Source organism: Henckelia pumila, chromosome 1 (assembly GCF_033568475.1).
Source record: "Henckelia pumila isolate YLH828 chromosome 1, ASM3356847v2, whole genome shotgun sequence".
Classification (NCBI taxonomy): Eukaryota; Viridiplantae; Streptophyta; class Magnoliopsida; order Lamiales; family Gesneriaceae; genus Henckelia; species Henckelia pumila.
In genome coordinates, this window is record NC_133120.1 from 93,160,206 (window position 1) to 93,178,980 (window position 18,775).

Below are 18,775 nucleotides of genomic sequence, written 5' to 3' on the forward strand. Positions count from 1 at the left end.
TTTAACATTAAAATAATTATTTAAATATGATAAAAAAAAATTTATTTTCAAATCAATAAATTTTAACACTATTTTTTATTAAGAGTGGTATAACTATTTAAAAATTTATAAGTATAGATATGGATTTTAAAATACTTAAATAATTCAAATTTTGTGAAAATTGGATAATGTTACACCAAGACACCAAAAATTGTTACTTCAATGGTCTAATTCTTTATAAGATAATAATATAGATAACAGAAATTATTGGAACAAAATTTTTTTATTTAATATTAATATTATACTAGATTTTTTTTTTCAATGCACCACTAAATCAACATATGTATAGAAATTTTTTTTTAAAAAAAAAATATTATTTTGGGCCCCTTCCAGGGCTTGGCCTTGAGTCGGAGGCCTCATTGAGCTCATAGATGTTACGGCCGTGATAGTATCCTCACTTTTCCACTATCTGGACGGTGTCGCTTTTGTTAGAGTTTTATAAATATCATAGCCCATTTATAATTAGTTTTACGTGTGTTATTGTGCTATACAAACATTTTGGGCTTGCAAACTGCTGGTAGAGGGCCCAGTTTTGCCCATATAACAAGTCCGCCCTTGAATTGGTTTTACATATTTCACATAAAAATTGTGACAGCGTGTACTTGAAAACACATTTTATTATCTTCCATATATATCATAGTTTATATATCTCTGGAACAAAATATTAAATTTTGGTTATGCATGTAAGATATATTAAACGCTCGCATGATATACTAATTACAATTTACATTAATCAATTCACAATTATATATAAGAACACATGACTTGTAGCTAGCTAGCAAGCAAAAGATTTCACTTGAATTAGTACTCCTCGATCCCATACAAACAACATATATAAATATAAAGTAAACTACATAATAATAGACGAATACATGCATACATGATTCTTGCAAGTGCATAATATATAGATCCACATTAATGAACAAGCTAATGTTCGAAACCACGAGAAATCGAAACCGAAAACGACATGAAATTATAACTTGAACCGATGGATCAGTGCTCGGATGCTAGCCACACAACATCAAAAACAACAGAAACATACAGAAATGAACAGCTTATGAAGGTCAAGACTAGGGCCACATAGACAAGATCACAGAAAGAATGCAAGGGCTGGCAGAAATCCGGAAGGAGACGTGATGCATTTAATCCTGCACTCGTCAAAGCGAGTGCATTTACCTGCAGCCATGAATATATTTATATATATACACATACGTTAAATTACTCATATTAATTTTTTTTTGTAAATGTATAGAATAAAAATATCAACAAACATTTGATATTAAAATATAATTATGTACATGCATTTGTGTGCATGGGAGGATTTACCATACCAGATCTGCAGCAAAAAGGGTCCATCCATTTTTCCTAGAAGGAATGATGGGAGGTTTGCTCAACATTCCCCCCAATTTTATGCACATTTGACAAAATGAATGAATTGCCACCACGCCACACATTCCGACCAGAAACCTGATGATGATGAGGATTTTTAATATTTTTATTTTGTCAACACAAAATTTACGCACTAGTAGAATTGTGGGTTTTTACTTCGCCAATTTTTACTTCAGCATTTATTAATTACGAAGTAATATGTAACAATCAACTTCGGTAATAACAGTGGCGAAGTAAACACACACATTTTACTTCAGAGTTTATAAAACCCGGGCTTCACTAATAATTTTGATTAACATTTTACCTCGGCATATTATATTTAATGAAGTAAAATGGTAAAAAGAAAAATTAAATTTAAAAATGCCGAAGTAAAAATATGTCCGGAAGCTGGACTTCTGCCTTTCACCTTCATTTTCTTCAAACTTTTTCTCACTCGTACCGTAAAAAAATCCACCGCGCGATGCCCTTTCTTCTTCAACCCTAGCCATTCCCGTCGGCTTCTTCCCTGCTCGTTTTTGTCATCAATTCCGTCTGCACAAGTTCGGAGACGGATAGCCCAACCACCCTTTACCCATCTTATACCTTGTTTACCCCGATTGTGGCTTGTAATGGACGAATCGAGATCCAAATTTTGGTCGGAACCATAGTCGATCGTGAGTGAAGTTGTGCGCTGTTCTTCTTTGTTTCTTCTGGTGATTTCACTCCGATTTCTGGTTTTTATCGTCAGCTGTAATTCAAAGCTTAGAATATATCTGAGTCATGCCCAATGTTTTCCAATTGAACCAGCTGCAATCTGGTCTTTTCTGGTGATTTTGATGGTTTTAATCCTCGTGATATTGAATTTGGGAATTTTGAACAAATTTATCTTTTTACTGAGTATACTAAATTCGGGAATTTTGAGTTATTTCTTATTTTTTTCTTCTTCTTGGTGTTTGCTTGTCTATGTGTGAATAAAGGCTACGTGAATGATGACTCTTGCATCCAAAGGTGCAAAATTCATGAAGGAAAATTTTGATTTTGTTATCATTGTTACTTTCAAGTTAATATTTTTGAATAAAATCTCTAAATATTTTAGTCACTTGTGATTGTGGGGGTGGTTTAGAAGAATTTATCAGCACTTCATAACATGTGATGTTTTACAATTTCTATCTATTTTACTTCTATTTCCGATTCATTATTAGCATACTTAGTGTTGCTGGGATGTGCTTTATGGATATGGCAATTAATATCCTGGCCTTTTCCAAGGTATGAAACATTATTCGTATCTGTTTTGTGGAGATTCAGGGAGAAAAATGCGAGACATATTGTTCCTAAGATGATCTAGTACTGTTGGTGTTCTTGTTTTTGGATGCAGCAATCACAGATACGAACACAAAGGACAGTTTAAACAAACCAGTCGGGGAGGGAAGCATAGTAAGATTAACTAAGTGTCACATTTCTGCACAGGATTGTATGATATTGTCCAAGAAAGTGTGCGTTTTCGTTCTTCCTCCGTACATTTTATTCTTTAGTATTGTGTTCTAATTATTTTCACAATGGTAAAACATGAGTAGATTAGAGGAAAAGGGAAGGGAAATTGAAACTGAAGGATTTGACAGAGTACTTCCATCTTCCTATCAGTGTGACATCTAAGGAATGAATGTATGAACATCCGCCATAAAAAAAGATATACAGTAGGAAGGCTTATCACGATGGCCTCACAGAAAGGTTCTTTTTTCTATATTTTAATTTTTGGAAATGTATGTGTATCTTAAGCTTGTTTTCTCAATGTTTTTATGATTGTATCAGTGTATTTTGATGGTGAATTTTTGCGTGACGACTGCAGATAATGAGTATCAAGAGTCAAATATCGAAGAAAAAGAAGATATTGAATTCGGGTGATGCGGATGAAAATGAGCGTGCTTTGGAGCAGATACATAGCTTGAGCAAGTACTTGAACTTTTTTGTGGAGAAAACGTTGGCTGATATATTTTTTGCTGGCATATATACTGATTTTTCTACAAATAAGTTATCTTTTATGAATGAATGTTAAATAAATGAGAAGAGGTAAAGACACGAAGTTATTTTTGAAATAATAAACATGCACGATAGGAGTTGGGTTGATTTGCTTGATGTTAAATTATGTGTCATGCGACAATGTTTTATTTTTTTTATTATTTAATATTTTTTGATTGATAATTAAATGGTTACCAATTGATTCTATTTCATATTCAACATAATTTATACAATAGTTGGATCAAATTCGCATGATAATTTTAATCCAACGAATATGATAAATATGGATATGCATTAATTTTTATTGCAATGTTGCACTCTTTACAAAAAAATTTAGGGGTACAAAATGATTTTTATCTTCCAGATGCTCGAATTCTTAACAATTTCACCTTTTTATTTTTCATAATTTTTGTATCTTCCTCCATTAAAAACTTGCACTTTGTTTGATTTGGATAGGGTAAAGTGATTAACAGTGGAGGTGCTGGAAGTTGTGGAACTTGCATAGTGGAGGTAACACACCAAGCTTCACATGATTTTATTGCTAAGTTTGTCAGACGATTTCCGGGTAGGGATATTCCTTTACAAACTGTGATTGGTTCTCGGGCTGTGGATACTCTTGTTCGTACAATTGTATATTTACTTTTTACTAATCGAAATGGTGCTATATATCAGTAAACTGTTGTAAAGTTCTTGTTTGCTCGTCTTATTTTATTTTACCAAATCTGAGAGAAAGAGAGTGTTTGGGCAAAATATGGAATTCCAGGTCCTTGTTCATGGTGATGGTTTCACCACTTTCATTTTAAATAGTCCAGGATTCTTTTCTTGTTGCTCAATGGGTTATGCTAATGGAGTAGTTAGCTCTCAAGGGAGGCAACCTTTGGTTTCCTTCGGGGTGATATCATATGTCCAGTATGCTGAAATACCTGATGGCCGCTCATTCCTTGGCGTTCCACACTATTACAGGCATAGCTTGCTTGTTTTGCAAAGAGCAACAAACAATGGAATGAACAACAGCTGAAGTTTGTGATTAATTTTGGTGATATTGTTGACGGCTTCTGCCCAAAGGACCAGTCTCTAACTGCTATCAATACAATTGTCAACGAGTTTAGTAATTGTGCTCTTTACTCTTTCTGATGAAAGATAGTAGAAAATGTTTTTTTAAATAAAATTAGTATTTTTCTGATTGCTTCAGCTCAATTGGTTAATTTTCATAGACTTCGTATTGATTCCTGCTTTTGGAGTATCATTTCAGGCGACACCGTAAAAAAAATTGAAGGAGAATGGGTACAAGTACAGCTGGGGGAATGTTAATGTGAAGCTTGCTGAAACCTATGGATTTTGCTGGGGAGTTATGCGAGCTGTACATATTGCATACGAAGCTAGAAAGCAGTTCCCCAACAAGAATAATGAAATGTAACTCTCGAGCTTAGAGCTTTTACATCAAATGTTATTCATAGTTTACATGTATTGTTTTAGCCAGGGTGAATCAGGTGATAATCGATTGCATATGCAATATTTGACTGTTTTCCAGTATAGAAAAAGCAGTTTAATTAGAAAGTCCCTTGGGCCACATAATAATGTGATGAAATATTATTTGAACATGGATTGTTTGAGATGGTAGAATTTATATAGGTTAATATTGTTTGCAGTGTAACTGATAGAGAAGTGGTATACTTAAAGAGTCATAATGATTTTCCAGAAAATAAATGTGAAGCCTGGCAGCTACTTTCATCATTAGACCCTCATTGTCATCCTTCTTTGATTCTTTACTTAACATGTCCAAATGCACTGATTAATGATTCAGTGAGGAAATTAACCATCCATGTATTCTCTTGTTAATTAAATATGGATAATAAAGTTGAGGAAATTTTGACAACATAGCTCCAATTATACCTTTTTGCTTGTTGAAGGTTTAGCATATATTTCCTCAGAAAAAATATTCACGATTATTCTTTATGATATGCTTTGATTTATTATTGTTCTAAGCTGCTGCCATTGGGATTTACAGGATTAATCAACAACCGATATTACAATCAATCTCAATATGACCAAGTCAGAAGTAAATGGAGCAAATTCGTCTACTTCTATGTCGGTGCCTAAATGGGTAGTGTACGTTTAGATAAACTTGTTTATATTGTGGATTTATAGGATATATTTGTGGAAACATTTTTTGTTTTGCGGATACATTTTTAGGTTTTATACGTGATTTGTGGATTTGTGAATATTTATCATTTTTTGTATGGATGGATGATTTTATGAATCTAATTAATCATTTGTAGTTTTAGATATTGTGTTATTGTTGTTGTCTATTACTTGTATACTATAAATAAAATGGTGAATAATATATATAACAAAAACACTTCGAAAAATTTAATTTGTGGTGAAGTAGAAGAAAATATCTACTTCGCCATATTTAAAATTAGTGAAGTCGTTCGTAGCAATTACTTCGGTAATTGAAATTCTTTATATGATGAATTACTTCAATATCACCACAATTCAAAAATTGTGAAGTCGTATATTTATTTTACTTTGATAATTGTATAATGTGTGAAGTAATAGAGGATTAAATACTTCGTTATTTACAAATTTGATGAAGTAATATACGTGTTTTTTACTTCGGTAGTGGTCCAATTTCGAACCGATTTGGGTTTTTTGGACCATGCAAAGACTTCGGTAATTATCGATCTGTTAATTCGGTTTTAATGCGAAGTTAAAAATACCCTTTTATTTTACGTGCATCTACTTCGGTACTAATATGTCTATTACTTCAGTTAATATCTGAAATAATAGGCAGAAATTCTACTAGTGTACATTACTCAACGACTCATTTTCATCCATTTAATGTTGGGGTTTTTTCCTTAATTTGCACCATATTTAATTTTTTTTAAATATTTTAAGTTTAACAAGGCCGTACACTTCATAGCCATATATATGAGCTAGAATTATGTATTTATATATATATCTTCCTTAATTTAATTCTCTGGCCAGCTATAGCTATTTGTTTTGAACGTGAATATATATTGAATTTCAAAAAGATAATTAAAGATCAGCGGCCTTTTCAGAGTTGTGTCTCCATTATACAACCGTTTGAGGGGGGGGTTAATTATGACAAGGACAAAAGCAAAATTCCCATAAAAGTTGACATTACAGAGTCATGATAAGGAAATAAATTGAGATAATGGTATCATTAAAACAAAATAGGATTAAGAAAGCAATATATTACCTTAATTGTATAGACACATATCAATTTCGTATTTATTAGGTACGACTTTCTAGTTTTATCACCGTGCATGAATGAACCAATATTCACCGGCCACCAGTGCTCAAAATATTTCTTCATACTGGACTTTCCCAAATTCGATCATGGAAACAAATAACATTGACGAAAACATTTACACACGAGTGATAAGTTTGATGCCAGCCTTTTCGAGTGATAAGTTTGATGCGGCCCAAAGGGAATAAATAAATAAATATACTGGAATTAATTAAGGAGTCGGAGAAAGAGGTACGTACCATTGGGAGTCATAACCGCGGGAAATGGTGGAAGCCTGCAGCTTCGCTGTCATCATCACTAACACGCCTGTTAAGCTTGTCGACGCACACAACAATCGGATCAACGCATGCATGACGTCAGCTTTCCCGTACCCAGCCACCTCCTGGCCGCCGTTCCTCCGCCCACCATCCGCCCTCGTCTCAATGACCACATCCACCCCTTCTCTGGACCCATTCCTCGCCATGATCTCACCTTTTCTTTCTTTCTTAGTTTCTTTGGTTTGAATGAAAAATGGAGTGCAATGCATTATTGGAGGGCTATGAAGTTATATATATAGTACATTTTCGGCTAGCTTTTGGTTTTAAACAGAGGGAGTGACACGTGGCATATATATTTACAACATTACGTGAAATTAAAATGATGGGTCCGTATAACTGCTCTTAATGTTTTTTTTTTTCAAGTGAAGAAATGATTTTATAATTATGTGTGAAATTAAATCAAACCCAACTTTTTAAATTTATATTCAATCATTGTTTTTGATTTGTAAAATATCTAGAAAAGTAATACATATAACAATATTTTTTGGCTTGTAGCTAGCTAGCTAGCAAAGGATTTCACTTGAATTAGTCATCCCATACAAACAACAGATGTAAACCAACTAAAAGAACATAATAGACTAATACATGATTCGTGCAAGTACATAATCCATCCACATTAATGAACAAGGCTAAGTTCGAAACCATGAGAAAATATTGAAACCTAAAACGAAATGAAAACCGAATCGATCAGTGCTCCGATAGCCACGCAACATCAAGAACCACAGAAACAGCAAGCAAGAAGCAGCTTAAAAAACGTCAAGGCTATGGCCACAGCAACATGATCACAGAAAGAATGCAAGGGCTTGCAGAAATCCGGAAGGTCCGAATGACGGATCCCTGTTCGGTTCAAGTTCGTCACGCCTGATGCAGCTGATCCTGCACTCATCATAGCATATGCAAACATCTGCATCCATGAATATACATATACGTTACTTTAATTTACTCATATCATTTTTTTTTTTGTAAATGTATAGTGTATAATTTATATATCGTGCCTAGAAATTAATCAAGGAAAGTACTCGTGTTTCAATGAAATTGAGACACATCTGCACCAACATAATAAGCAAGAGCCTCTCACTATAACCACTGTTGGTTTGGCATACATTAATTTTAATTTCCTCATCATAATATCTTTAATTATTTTAAACAACAAATCAACATTTGATATTAAAATATAATTATAATGTACATGCATAGCGTGGGAGGCTTTACTACAATATATATTACCTGATCTGCAGCAAAAATGAGCCATGCCTGATTCCTAGAAGGAATGATGGGAGGTTTGCTCAACATTCCCCGCAATTTTCCGACCAATTGAACCAATGAATGAAATGCCACCACGCCACATACTCCCACCAGATACCTGATTATTATGATTATTATGTCAACACAAAATTTACATTACTCAACTACTCTTTTTCATCCATTTCTTGTTGCGTTTTCTCCTTAATTAATTTGCACCATATTTAATTTTTAAAGATTTCAAGTTTAACAAGGTACACTTCAATAATGAATCATATATAGTAATAATATAGCCATATATATATATATAATGATCAGCTAGCGCCTAGTACGTGTTTATATTCCTTACTTTTGTGGCTATTTGTTTTGAAGGAGAATATAAATGGAATTTCAAAAGATAATTAAAGTGGATTCACGGGTTCTTGTTTTTATACACTCTGGTGTATGGCGTTAAGAAAGAGGGCCCTTTCCTGACTTCTGTCTCCATATTATAACAAGGACAATTTCGTGATGAGCAAATAAATTGACATAATGGTATCATTAAAAAAAAAATAGGATTAAGACACCAATATATAATCTTAATTATACAAACACATCGATTTCGTATTTATTACGACTTTTCTAGTTTTATCACCACTCCCAGGTCCCGTTGCATGAATGAAAATGAACCCATGACCAATATTCACCCAGTACTCAAAATATAATTTCCCACTGGACTTTTCTGTTTGTTTTTTTTTTTTTTTTATGTAAAAACTCAAATTATAATATAACTTAAACCAAACAAAAACCTTAAACCAAACAGTACAGGATCGGATGCATATGGTACAAGGCCTTTTCGTACGTACCAAATTAATTAAGGTGTATATATTATGTTGATAAAAAAATTGGAATTATAATTTTGTCGAGTGACAAATTAGCTAGTTTGATGCCAAAAAAAAAAAAAAAATTAAGAAACATACTCGAAGGAGTCGGAGAAAGACCACTGGGAATCGACGGGGATGTCGAAGCCGTAAAGGGAAATGGTGGAAGCCTGCTTGGCTGTGATCATCACCAACATGCCTCCCATGCTTGTCAACATACACAACCACCGGATCAACACATGCATGACGTCAGATTTCCGGTACCCAGCCACCTCCTGACCGCCGTTCCTCGGCCCACCGTCCGCCCTCGTCTCCGTCAGCTCAATTACCACATCCACCCCGTTTCTGGACCCATTATTATTCCTCGTCATCTCTAACCTTTTCTTTCTTTCTTAGTTTCTTTTGGCTTGAATGAAAAATGAAGGGGACTTAATTGTATACATTTCCGGCTAGTTTTTGGGGAGTGACACGTGGCAAATATGGGAATATCTAGGTTCTAGTTTTTACAACATCACGTGAAATTAAATTATATATGAATTAATTATACATTGTAAATCATGAAATGGGTTTTTCAAATAAAGTGGACAAATTAAATAATTTTGAGTAAAGATGTATTCCTTGACTCCATAAGAATTTCGTTTATTTTTATAAATCAATCACGTATTCTATTTGAAAATTCATATACACATATGAAACGTGAGAAGAATGGAAAGCTAGATTTGAATTGCATTGTGCAGGCGGTCCAAATTTAACAAAAACTTCAACTTATCATGTACGTAGTCCATAGTTTAATTGGGCCGATCCAACACAAAGATTAGTGGGTCGTGGGTAGATGTGAGTTGTGACCTTAAAACTCACACTAATTAATCCCATATTGGCCCGACTCATACGGCACAACACCACAGCTCTAGGCCCAGACGCGTCATGTAGACATTCAAGATAAGCTTCTTCAATAAACAGAACATCAAGACTCAAAAAAATGGCGTCTTATTTACCAAAACGCAAGACTCTACTTTTCTTTATGTTAATCAAACATCATAAATCAGCTATCAGTAAAAAAATATATATATATATATGAGAGTTTTAGTGTAATGCTTCAAATTCGACGATTATCCTACGATATCAAAACGAGTCTTTTCAGCATGCTCGTGTCCTCGTTCACATTCACCCTCAAAAAACTTATCCGGGAGTCACTCATCCTGTAACTACTCCAAGTCAAGCAACCCTTAACATAAATTTCTTAAGAGAAGAGCTATAAAAAAAAATGCATCTTCTTAATATGAGTAGTATCTTTCATATAGTTTAATCCCTCCTCAACCGTGAAGTTCCATGTCAACACAATCTCAGAATCCCTCTCATTTCAGTACGGGATAAGTTCATTCATATCTTCTTTCTCTTATAAGCCTTCCAGGAGCCGCCCAATATTGTCCTTGCAACCTCTTGGCACCTATCACTACTCGCCCTCGTCACCCCCGGGCGTCAAATTTAGTTTCCGTTTGGACATATACTTTAAAAATATTTTCAGTATTTTATATGTGTGAAAAACTTAGAGTATGTGTTTGGATAATTTTTTGTAAAATGTTTTTGAAAATTTGTTCTTAAAATATAGTTTTTAATTAAAGAACACTTTAAAGGCGTTTTTAGAATTGCACCGTGAAATGAAAATATGAATAACATTACTTTTGAAATGCTAAAATATTTTTATAAAATAGTTGTTCGAACACATATTTATTCTTAAAATATTTTTTAAAATATTTTATAAAAATATTTTAAAAAATGTGCATGTCTAAACGAAACCTTAACAAAATATCACGTTTTTTTTTTTTGTTATTAAATTTATAAATTATGAAGAAGTTGAAAAAAAAAATCAGATCTATATTGTTTGAAAACAAAAATGACAAGTTGAAAATATATTCAAAAGCTGGTAATGTTTGATAAATATATGGTTCTACTGACTTTTATTAGAATGATCCATAATTTTGTCGGAGCATACCAGTATCCTAGCTACTAGCTTTTGGATTTCGAATAAACTAAGCATATGTTAATTTATTGTGCATAATCAAGGTTCAAAAAAACACATAAAAATTATTATTTCAAGTCAAAAACCAATAATCACCTTTTTTTTTTCTTTTGGCAATACATGCACGAAACTAAAATATTAATATGTACTCCGGAAACAGTACTACTGTAATCGCCTCGGGCGATGGTGGGATAGTGTATGCATTATTTGTACCTGAAGTTACGATTCATGTCGAGGGGGAGTGACAGGAAAATGGAGCTAGACATGCATGGGGCACAGTATACCACATACATCACACGTACACTTGAATAATATATATATATATAGCAAGAGAAAACATGGTGCATGCGCATCCAATAAGTGCATGTGATCCTCTTCCCCACTCAAACGTGCATATATTAATTGGCGCATGTATGTCAAAATTCATGCACTTTCGGGGGCTATATTACAGGCACATGCAATGTACTTGGAACCACATTAATTCATTGTGTTTGTTCCAAGTGATCGTATCGGAGCTATATATATGTTGGTAAAAGGAGATGGCCTTATTAGTTATTAGTTGGAGTGTTGCCAGGGACGTAACCAAGATTTTGCGGTAAGGAAGGGCTAATTTTACATTAAAAAAATATGAATAAAACTCATAAGGTCAATATACATATTAGATTTATGTTAATATTTTATTATTCATATATCTTTCAACTTGTTTATGATTTTAAAAAAAATTGAATATCAATCATGCTAGTAATGACACAAAATTTTAATATATCAATATCCTTATAAATATTTTATATATTCAACAGTGAATTTATTTTAATAATTAAATTATATTTTATAAAATATTTTGAAAATTTGATGGTTAATGAATCAAAAAAATTTCTCTTTAAAATAAGTTGAATAATTGTTTTATATTTTATAAAGTATAATTTTTTTAATGGGATAATATACATAATTATAGATTTACTTTGAATTTATGATGTTATTTTGTACTCAATAGCATATAATGTTCAATATATTGAATGTTCCATGAAATGATCTATATAAACACAAATTTTATAAGCCTAAATATTTAAATAAAACTCACATATATCAATAAATTAAAAAATCCAATCAATTGCAATTAATATATATAACTAACTCAATAAATATATATATATATATATATATATATACACACACTAACTATATGGGCTGGGCTAGACTGGGCTGAAGCTCAGCCTAGCTCCCCATATAGTTCCGTCCCTGAGTGTTGCATAGCACAACGATAACAATCAAAACGTGGCTTTTGAAATGTATATATATATATCACGAATTAGCTAGTATAGTAATATGAGAAATATAACATTGATATATATTTTAAACTTTAATAACATTTAATTGTTATACTATATGCTCCTTAGTCTATTGATACAAATATCACGTACGTCTTGAGCATTAACTTCAAAGAACAAAAAAGAAAAAAAGAAGGTAAGAAGGTAAGAATTATCTTTTCATATTTCTCAACATGTTTCCAGCATTTAATTCTAATCGCATATCCATGCAAGTATACTTGGTACAGCGTACGATGTGATCGATAAATATAAATATAAATAATATATATATATATTCGATTCCCTAAATTGAGAGGTCAATTATTCGCTGCAATCCATGTTAAATTATTTGTTAGTTATAAATTCATTAGAATTACGACGGTGTCCACTAAATTCGAATTTAAAATCTTTTTATTTTTCTTTTCGGTTGGGACCAATGCGAAAGGAGGAGACCATGTTCGTATCGTATGTAGACCTCATATTTATTTTTTATAATATGTTCAATGTCTTTATTTATTTATGTAACTTGCATTGCTATACAGATAATAAATATCAGAATTGAATAAAAAAGTAATTGTATTAAAATAAAAATTATTTGTTATACTTGAGTCAATAAAATCTCTAGCCAACAGTTAGCTTGCAGCGCAACTACTCTAACAATCTCCTACTTGTCCTAAAGCCAACTATTCATGAATTTTAATCTCATTGCTTCGCGATACTTCTCAACAAGGACGGATCTAGTTTAGACCAGTCTTAGGTTATTGCTCATCCTCAAAATTTTTTTATGACATATGTTAAATTGTTTTACTTAATCCAATAAAACTTAATTTTGACACCGAAATTAAGCCTAGTTCATCTTCTTAATTCTAATGCACAACTTCACTTTTTTGGGAGGAAAATTGCATTTTAGTCATGCAAATTTATCATTTTATAATTTTGATTCTTTATGTTATCAAATTTCAGTTTTAGTCACACAAATTTTTTTTTTGTAATTCTACTTTTTTTTATTGGAAGTGCTAATGTGTCACTATATACTTCAGTGTCATACCAGTAATGCATTGTTTCCATGCATGTCAAAGCCAAGTCGAAAGAAAGATGAAAGCTGCCAAAAAAAAAAAAAAAACCCAAAGATAGCGAACTAAAATTGAAATTTAACAAAATTGAAGATAAAAATCCTAAAGCCCATGTTGGTCATTCTTGATTTATGTGAGTGAATTGTTTGTGCTTGTTTATGCGTTGGTTCTAACTTCTAATGGTTTCGAGTAATCAATCTTCAACATATATATACGAATTAGCTAGTATAATTTATTATGGGAAATATAATTGATATATATTTTAAACTTAAATAACATTTAATTGTTATACTAAACGCTCCTTAGTCTATTGATGATACAAATATCACGTCTTGAGCATTAACTTCAAAGAACCAAAAAGAAAAAAGAAAGAATATATTACTTATCTTTCATCTTTATCAACATGTTTCCAGCATTAAATTCTAAATCGAGAGGTCAATTATTCGCCGCAATCAATGTTAAGTTATTTGTTACTCCTATAAATTCATTAGAATTAAGATATATGGTGGTCACTAAATTCGAATTTAAAATCCTTTTTTTTTTCTTTTCCGTCGGGACCAATGCAAAAGGAGGAGAGACCATGTTCGTATCGTACGTAGACCGCAACATTAATTTGCTCCACCGCTCAAATTGCTCATACATAAAAATTATTAAAATGTTGTACAAAGATTGAAATTAAAAAGCCCTTCTCTTCGTGACCATATAATATTAATGTTGAAAATTATAGGTATTGAATTATTTCCTAAAATACGAATAATTGTAGTTCATTTCTTCAATTATTTGCGCGATTAATGGATCATCCGCAAATCCATGATCAATTAAGATTTGATTGTTTGTTTGCTATAAATTTAGAGACAGATGTACAAAGTGAAAGCTACAAATATGGGGAGGGAAGAGCATGTGGCCCTCCATGTGCAATGCCCAATATTCAAGGAAATAATAGACACAGGCACACAGCACCCTTCACTACAGTCTACACATATGTTATTTATATATATATATATATCCCTTGCACGCATTTCAAACTATTAATTGTTTTCATTGCTTCTTTCAATTTGTCACCTTCTGTCTATCTCATTGCAAATTTCAAAAATATTTTATGGCGTAAATTAATTAAAATAATAAATGTATGAAATCGTTTTACAAAGCCCAAAGTTGACATTAAAACTCAATTAGTACTCTAGTTTATAAATAAAGATGCTGCATATTTATTTAGTATAATTTTATTCTATTATTAGTGTTAAAAACGTACATGCGCCTTAGATCAAGAGCCCTGTATCTGGGCCGTCGATGGTGACACGAGGAGCAATCAACAAATCATCACAACCGTTTCGGATAGGTTTTCTACTGATTGAGGGTGTTTTTGTCTTCGGAGCTCCAAAACTTTGCGGTGCGAATTCGAATGCTTGGAGGAAAGAAAGGTCGGGCTGGAAGCGGGTCGGTATTCGGGTACGAGACGACCCGGACTTGAATCTCACTCCACATGCGTTGCACAAAGTTTTTGGGCCCATTGGGCCTGCTCTCCACTGCGGGGTCTTGTCGGACGCGCAGTGGAGGCATTTTTTGCCGGAGGGTTCCCTTCTGCTCGACGGCGCCGTTTGGGGTCTCGAAGGCGGCGAGATACGGAGGAGGCGAGTGGGACCAGTCGCAGGGTACGGCTCGCGAACGTTTGCTGCGTGCTTTGGCGGGGATTACGACGTCGTTGGGGAAGATTGGGGGCGGCGAGTTCTGCGTGGAATTGGCGGTTGGAAACAGCTTTCCGAGGCGGAGCTCTTCTCGGCGACGGCGGTGATAGGGATGAATAGGTGGAGATCGTCGGTTTGGTATGATTCCTCCACGAAATTCGAGAGCCATTCAAGCTCCGCTAAATCATCATACTGTGTTGACCAAGATTTGCGAAACGGAATTAGAAATTAAACTAATTTACTCGGTAATTTCAAATTTTATTTGAAATTGGACTGTGAACTTACCGGTTCACACAGTTCATTTTCAGAGAACTGAGACTCGTTCATTCTAACGTCGTCGTTAAACTGTTCGTCGACGCCGCCGGAAAGCGACGAGTTACAGCTGTCAACCGCCGTAATGGTGGAGGTGTGGCAGGAATCGAACTCCTCCTTTGGAAAATCCAGCATATCATCCACCCTGAAATTGAAGCCATTATTATAGTTGAACTGAGTGACTGTTTCATCGTTCGCCGAAGAAAATTTTGGGTAATCTTTGAGACAGATACAGTATCCATAATATGAATGGGATTTTTCTAAAAGTTAACTGCTTTTTATTCTTTTTCCTTTTTTTTTTTTTTGTTTTCCGCAGAGAAGTAGTAGAGAGGAAAAAGGGTGGAAGTGTGAAGGATGGTGGGAAAATGGTTGGCTTTTGATGACTGAAACTTTTTGGGGAAAAAAAAAAAAAAAAAATAAAAAACCGGGGGGGGGTAGGGGTGGAAATGCAAATTATCTTTTAAAATCCACATTCCCCCATGCACATGCATTGCTTCATGGTCATAACATAAAATATTCAAGCAATAATTGACTAAAATTTGAGGTTATCTATTATTATATGTAAATTTTACGGTTATATTTTCTTTTTATCTAGATAATTTGATAATTTGAGAAAAGTAAATATATAAATATGGGGCTAATTGCATTCACATCCCCCTGTGGAAAAGTTTAAAAGGCAGTCATTAATTAAACACCCTGTGTAAAATTAATAGCATGGTTTGACCCTATGTTTTAAAAAAATTAGCATAAAAAAACCTTATGAAAACGGGTATAAATGTGCCTGAATTTGTATATTACATAGGGGTTAAAAGTGTGCTACATTTTTAAAAACTGAGGGATGCATTAGCCTATTTAATATTTTTTAGGGGGTTTTTTTTGACTTTTAGACTTTTCACATAAGGGTGTGGATGCAAATTAGCCCTATAATTTATCGTGTATACTAAATTTTCCCTCACTTTCCAAACGACTAAATTTACTTCAAATTAATATAAAATTGATTTTTATTACAGATCATTTCACTTATAAGTATCTTCACATAATAATTAATAATTTTTTTTTTTATTTTTAAAAGGGGGGATGGTGAAAATGGGATCCACAATCCAAGCAAAACAATAATTAATCTTTAAATGGGAAGGGATTTTTATGATGGCTAGTATAAAAACCGTGGGCCTCGGGGGTCCCATTCAACTAGCCCATTAATTTACTTCTATTCACAAATCGGTACTACAAACTGGGCTGGCCAGGTCTCCTCTGTCACGCAATAAGACTAGATAATGTAGCAATCGGATAAAGCGCCCAGTGAATAGAAGTTTTGTGCTAATGGAAAACCAATTACCCTGTCAAGATATTAAATTGGATTTGCAAAAAGAAGATTTTCAGGGGATTTAAAGTAATCATTTTGAATTTAATGAGTTTCACATTTCCAACTAAAAAAAAACATGGAAATGAAAATGATGATGTGATGGGAAAGCAGGAGTAGGCATGACTGTGGGGCTGTTAGATTGTGTTCCACCAATAAATATTTGTTATCATTACATTCTCCTAAAAATACATAAAATTTCTCCAATAGTTTTGATCCTTTTGATTAGAAGTTAGTTTCCAAAATAACTTATTATGGACTTCTCAATTTAAAATCCAGTAGAGCATCTCCTCATCAAAGGACCTTTCTTTTTTCCCCCACAATTGGCACTATCAATATTAGGAACGCTAGATAAAAAAAAATCTTTACATGTATTTTCGTTATAAAAAATTTATTATAGTTCATGTTAACATGAGTATAATATTCTGATACTTAAATCCAAATGTACATACAATTGCCTACAAAAGCAGCTTCTAATTTCCTCACGAATATGGAGCGAGCGCGAATGATTTGCTACATCATCCATGATATATTAGCAAATAAGCACATACAATATGTATGCTATAAAAAAAAGAGGAATGAATATGTTTGAGATTTGGGTGGGAATAAAAAACGTAAAAAATGTGGAGAAGTGGGATGATGCGAATTTAAATATTTTTAAAAATAAATCAAGATATCAATTAATTATTTTAATATGCCCACACTTAATAAATAATAAAAGATATTACAACTCGGGAAAAAAACTTAAAAATCGGATGGTTGTTTTTAAATAAAAGTAAAAATTGATCCCATTACGTTAAACTTTAATGTTCTAAAACGAAAGGACAGCGAGGAACATGGCGACTCTATAGTCAATGCTGATGTCGTGCAACTAATAATTTTAATCATGTCTAAGTAATGTACAACATACGGAAGGCGTCTAATTTTAATTTTTTTTAAAAATGTAACATTTATTTATTTTTAGATTATGAGAATATTTTAAAAAAATATAACATTTATTTATTTTTAGATTATGAGAATATATAGGAAATTTTTGATGCCCAAGAGTTAAATTCTTGAACTAATGAAATCGTATGTAAACCACAATAGACACACCACCATGTATGACTTTTGTCAAAACATTTATCTACTAATGTCGATTCGAAATCCCTAAAGAACGTGTAACCCATTTTTATTTTTTTTACAATTATAATTAGCTCGAATTTTTTAATAGTTTATTTATAAATAGAGAAATAAATTTTCATATCAAACAATTTTAATAATTTTTGTATGAATAAATTTTTCATATTAATATTTTTCATTTTACTACGACTTAAAAGTATACCGTTCTTTTTTGTCGGCTTTATATAAATATGTTTCTGTAAAAAACATTACTTAAAATAGGATATAAGAAACATTAAATATTAGAAAAAGCAATAATATATTTGTGAAAATATGTAATAGTAATTAATACAAACGAGGAGGCGCATGCAAGACTCTCATGATGAGGTCCAGTGCCAATGCTATTCCCTACAAATCTTTATTCCCTTCTCATTCTACCTGCTCAGTCATCCTCCCGATTTTCCCCTAAAAAATCTCAATATTTTCATATCAAAAGTTGGTGAGCTAATATGCCAGCCAGCTCAAATCATACAAATTAATGTACAAAATGGCTGGCTAATAAAGTGAGGCAATTCCATAAATATATTCAACTTACTTTGAAGGTAATTAAAATAATAATCTTCTCACCAAAACAAATGCTATCCGTTTCCGCTGTAAATCGACATAACGAGGGTCGAGGAGGGAACTGGACGAGAAAGTATATGTTACATCGAACAAGATGCGTTCACTTGACTTAAATTTTATCTATATTTTGAATGTAATAATTATATATACGCAAAATGTTTGATTACGTAAAATAAC

The 18,775-nt window shown here is 32.7% G+C and overlaps 2 protein-coding genes, 1 long non-coding RNA gene and 1 pseudogene across 11 annotated transcripts; 1 reads left to right on the plus strand and 3 right to left on the minus strand.

Annotated features, from left to right (window-relative positions):
• Window positions 1-881: 881 nt before the first annotated feature.
• Window positions 882-7,200, minus strand: LOC140875088 (CASP-like protein 3A1). The gene is made up of 3 exons (XM_073278633.1): window positions 6,937-7,200; window positions 1,371-1,506; window positions 882-1,215 (listed from the first exon to the last, which is right to left on the minus strand). The coding sequence occupies exons 1-3, from the start codon at window positions 7,158-7,160 to the stop codon at window positions 1,033-1,035; spliced, it is 543 nt and encodes a 180-aa protein (XP_073134734.1). The 5' UTR covers window positions 7,161-7,200; the 3' UTR covers window positions 882-1,032.
• LOC140875089 (uncharacterized) lies at window positions 1,820-5,707 on the plus strand. Of its 9 annotated transcripts, XR_012148326.1 has the most exons (9): window positions 1,821-2,081; window positions 2,610-2,673; window positions 2,783-2,900; window positions 2,982-3,135; window positions 3,254-3,357; window positions 3,880-3,933; window positions 4,387-4,526; window positions 4,676-4,836; window positions 5,432-5,707. It is a non-coding gene; the product is annotated as an uncharacterized lncRNA (long non-coding RNA). The 9 variants fall into 9 exon arrangements; XR_012148321.1 differs by having other exon boundaries at window positions 1,820-2,673; window positions 4,231-4,526; XR_012148323.1 differs by having other exon boundaries at window positions 1,820-2,673; window positions 4,236-4,526.
• A 501-nt stretch (window positions 7,201-7,701) lies between the features above and the next one.
• On the minus strand, window positions 7,702-9,494 carry LOC140876406 (CASP-like protein 3A1). The gene is given in 4 exon segments (XM_073280356.1): window positions 7,702-7,761; window positions 7,763-7,918; window positions 8,242-8,377; window positions 9,216-9,494. Coding segments are annotated over 4 exon segments (624 nt in total). The 5' UTR covers window positions 9,488-9,494.
• Window positions 9,495-14,775: 5,281 nt separating this feature from the next.
• Window positions 14,776-16,528, minus strand: LOC140868921 (GATA transcription factor 9-like; annotated as a pseudogene).
• Between the last annotated feature and the right edge of the window lie 2,247 nt (window positions 16,529-18,775).

Excerpts from the sequence above, each read along its gene's own strand:
- LOC140875088 (XM_073278633.1), bottom strand. The coding sequence starts at position 7,160 with ATGGCGAGGAATGGGTCCAGAGAAGGGGTGGATGTGGTCATTGAGACG. Across the intron at positions 1,507-6,936 it reads CGCGGTTATGACTCCCAATG|GTTTCTGGTCGGAATGTGTG; the intron begins GTACGTACCTCT and ends CATCATCATCAG. Across the intron at positions 1,216-1,370 it reads CCCTTTTTGCTGCAGATCTG|GTAAATGCACTCGCTTTGAC; the intron begins GTATGGTAAATC and ends TCATGGCTGCAG.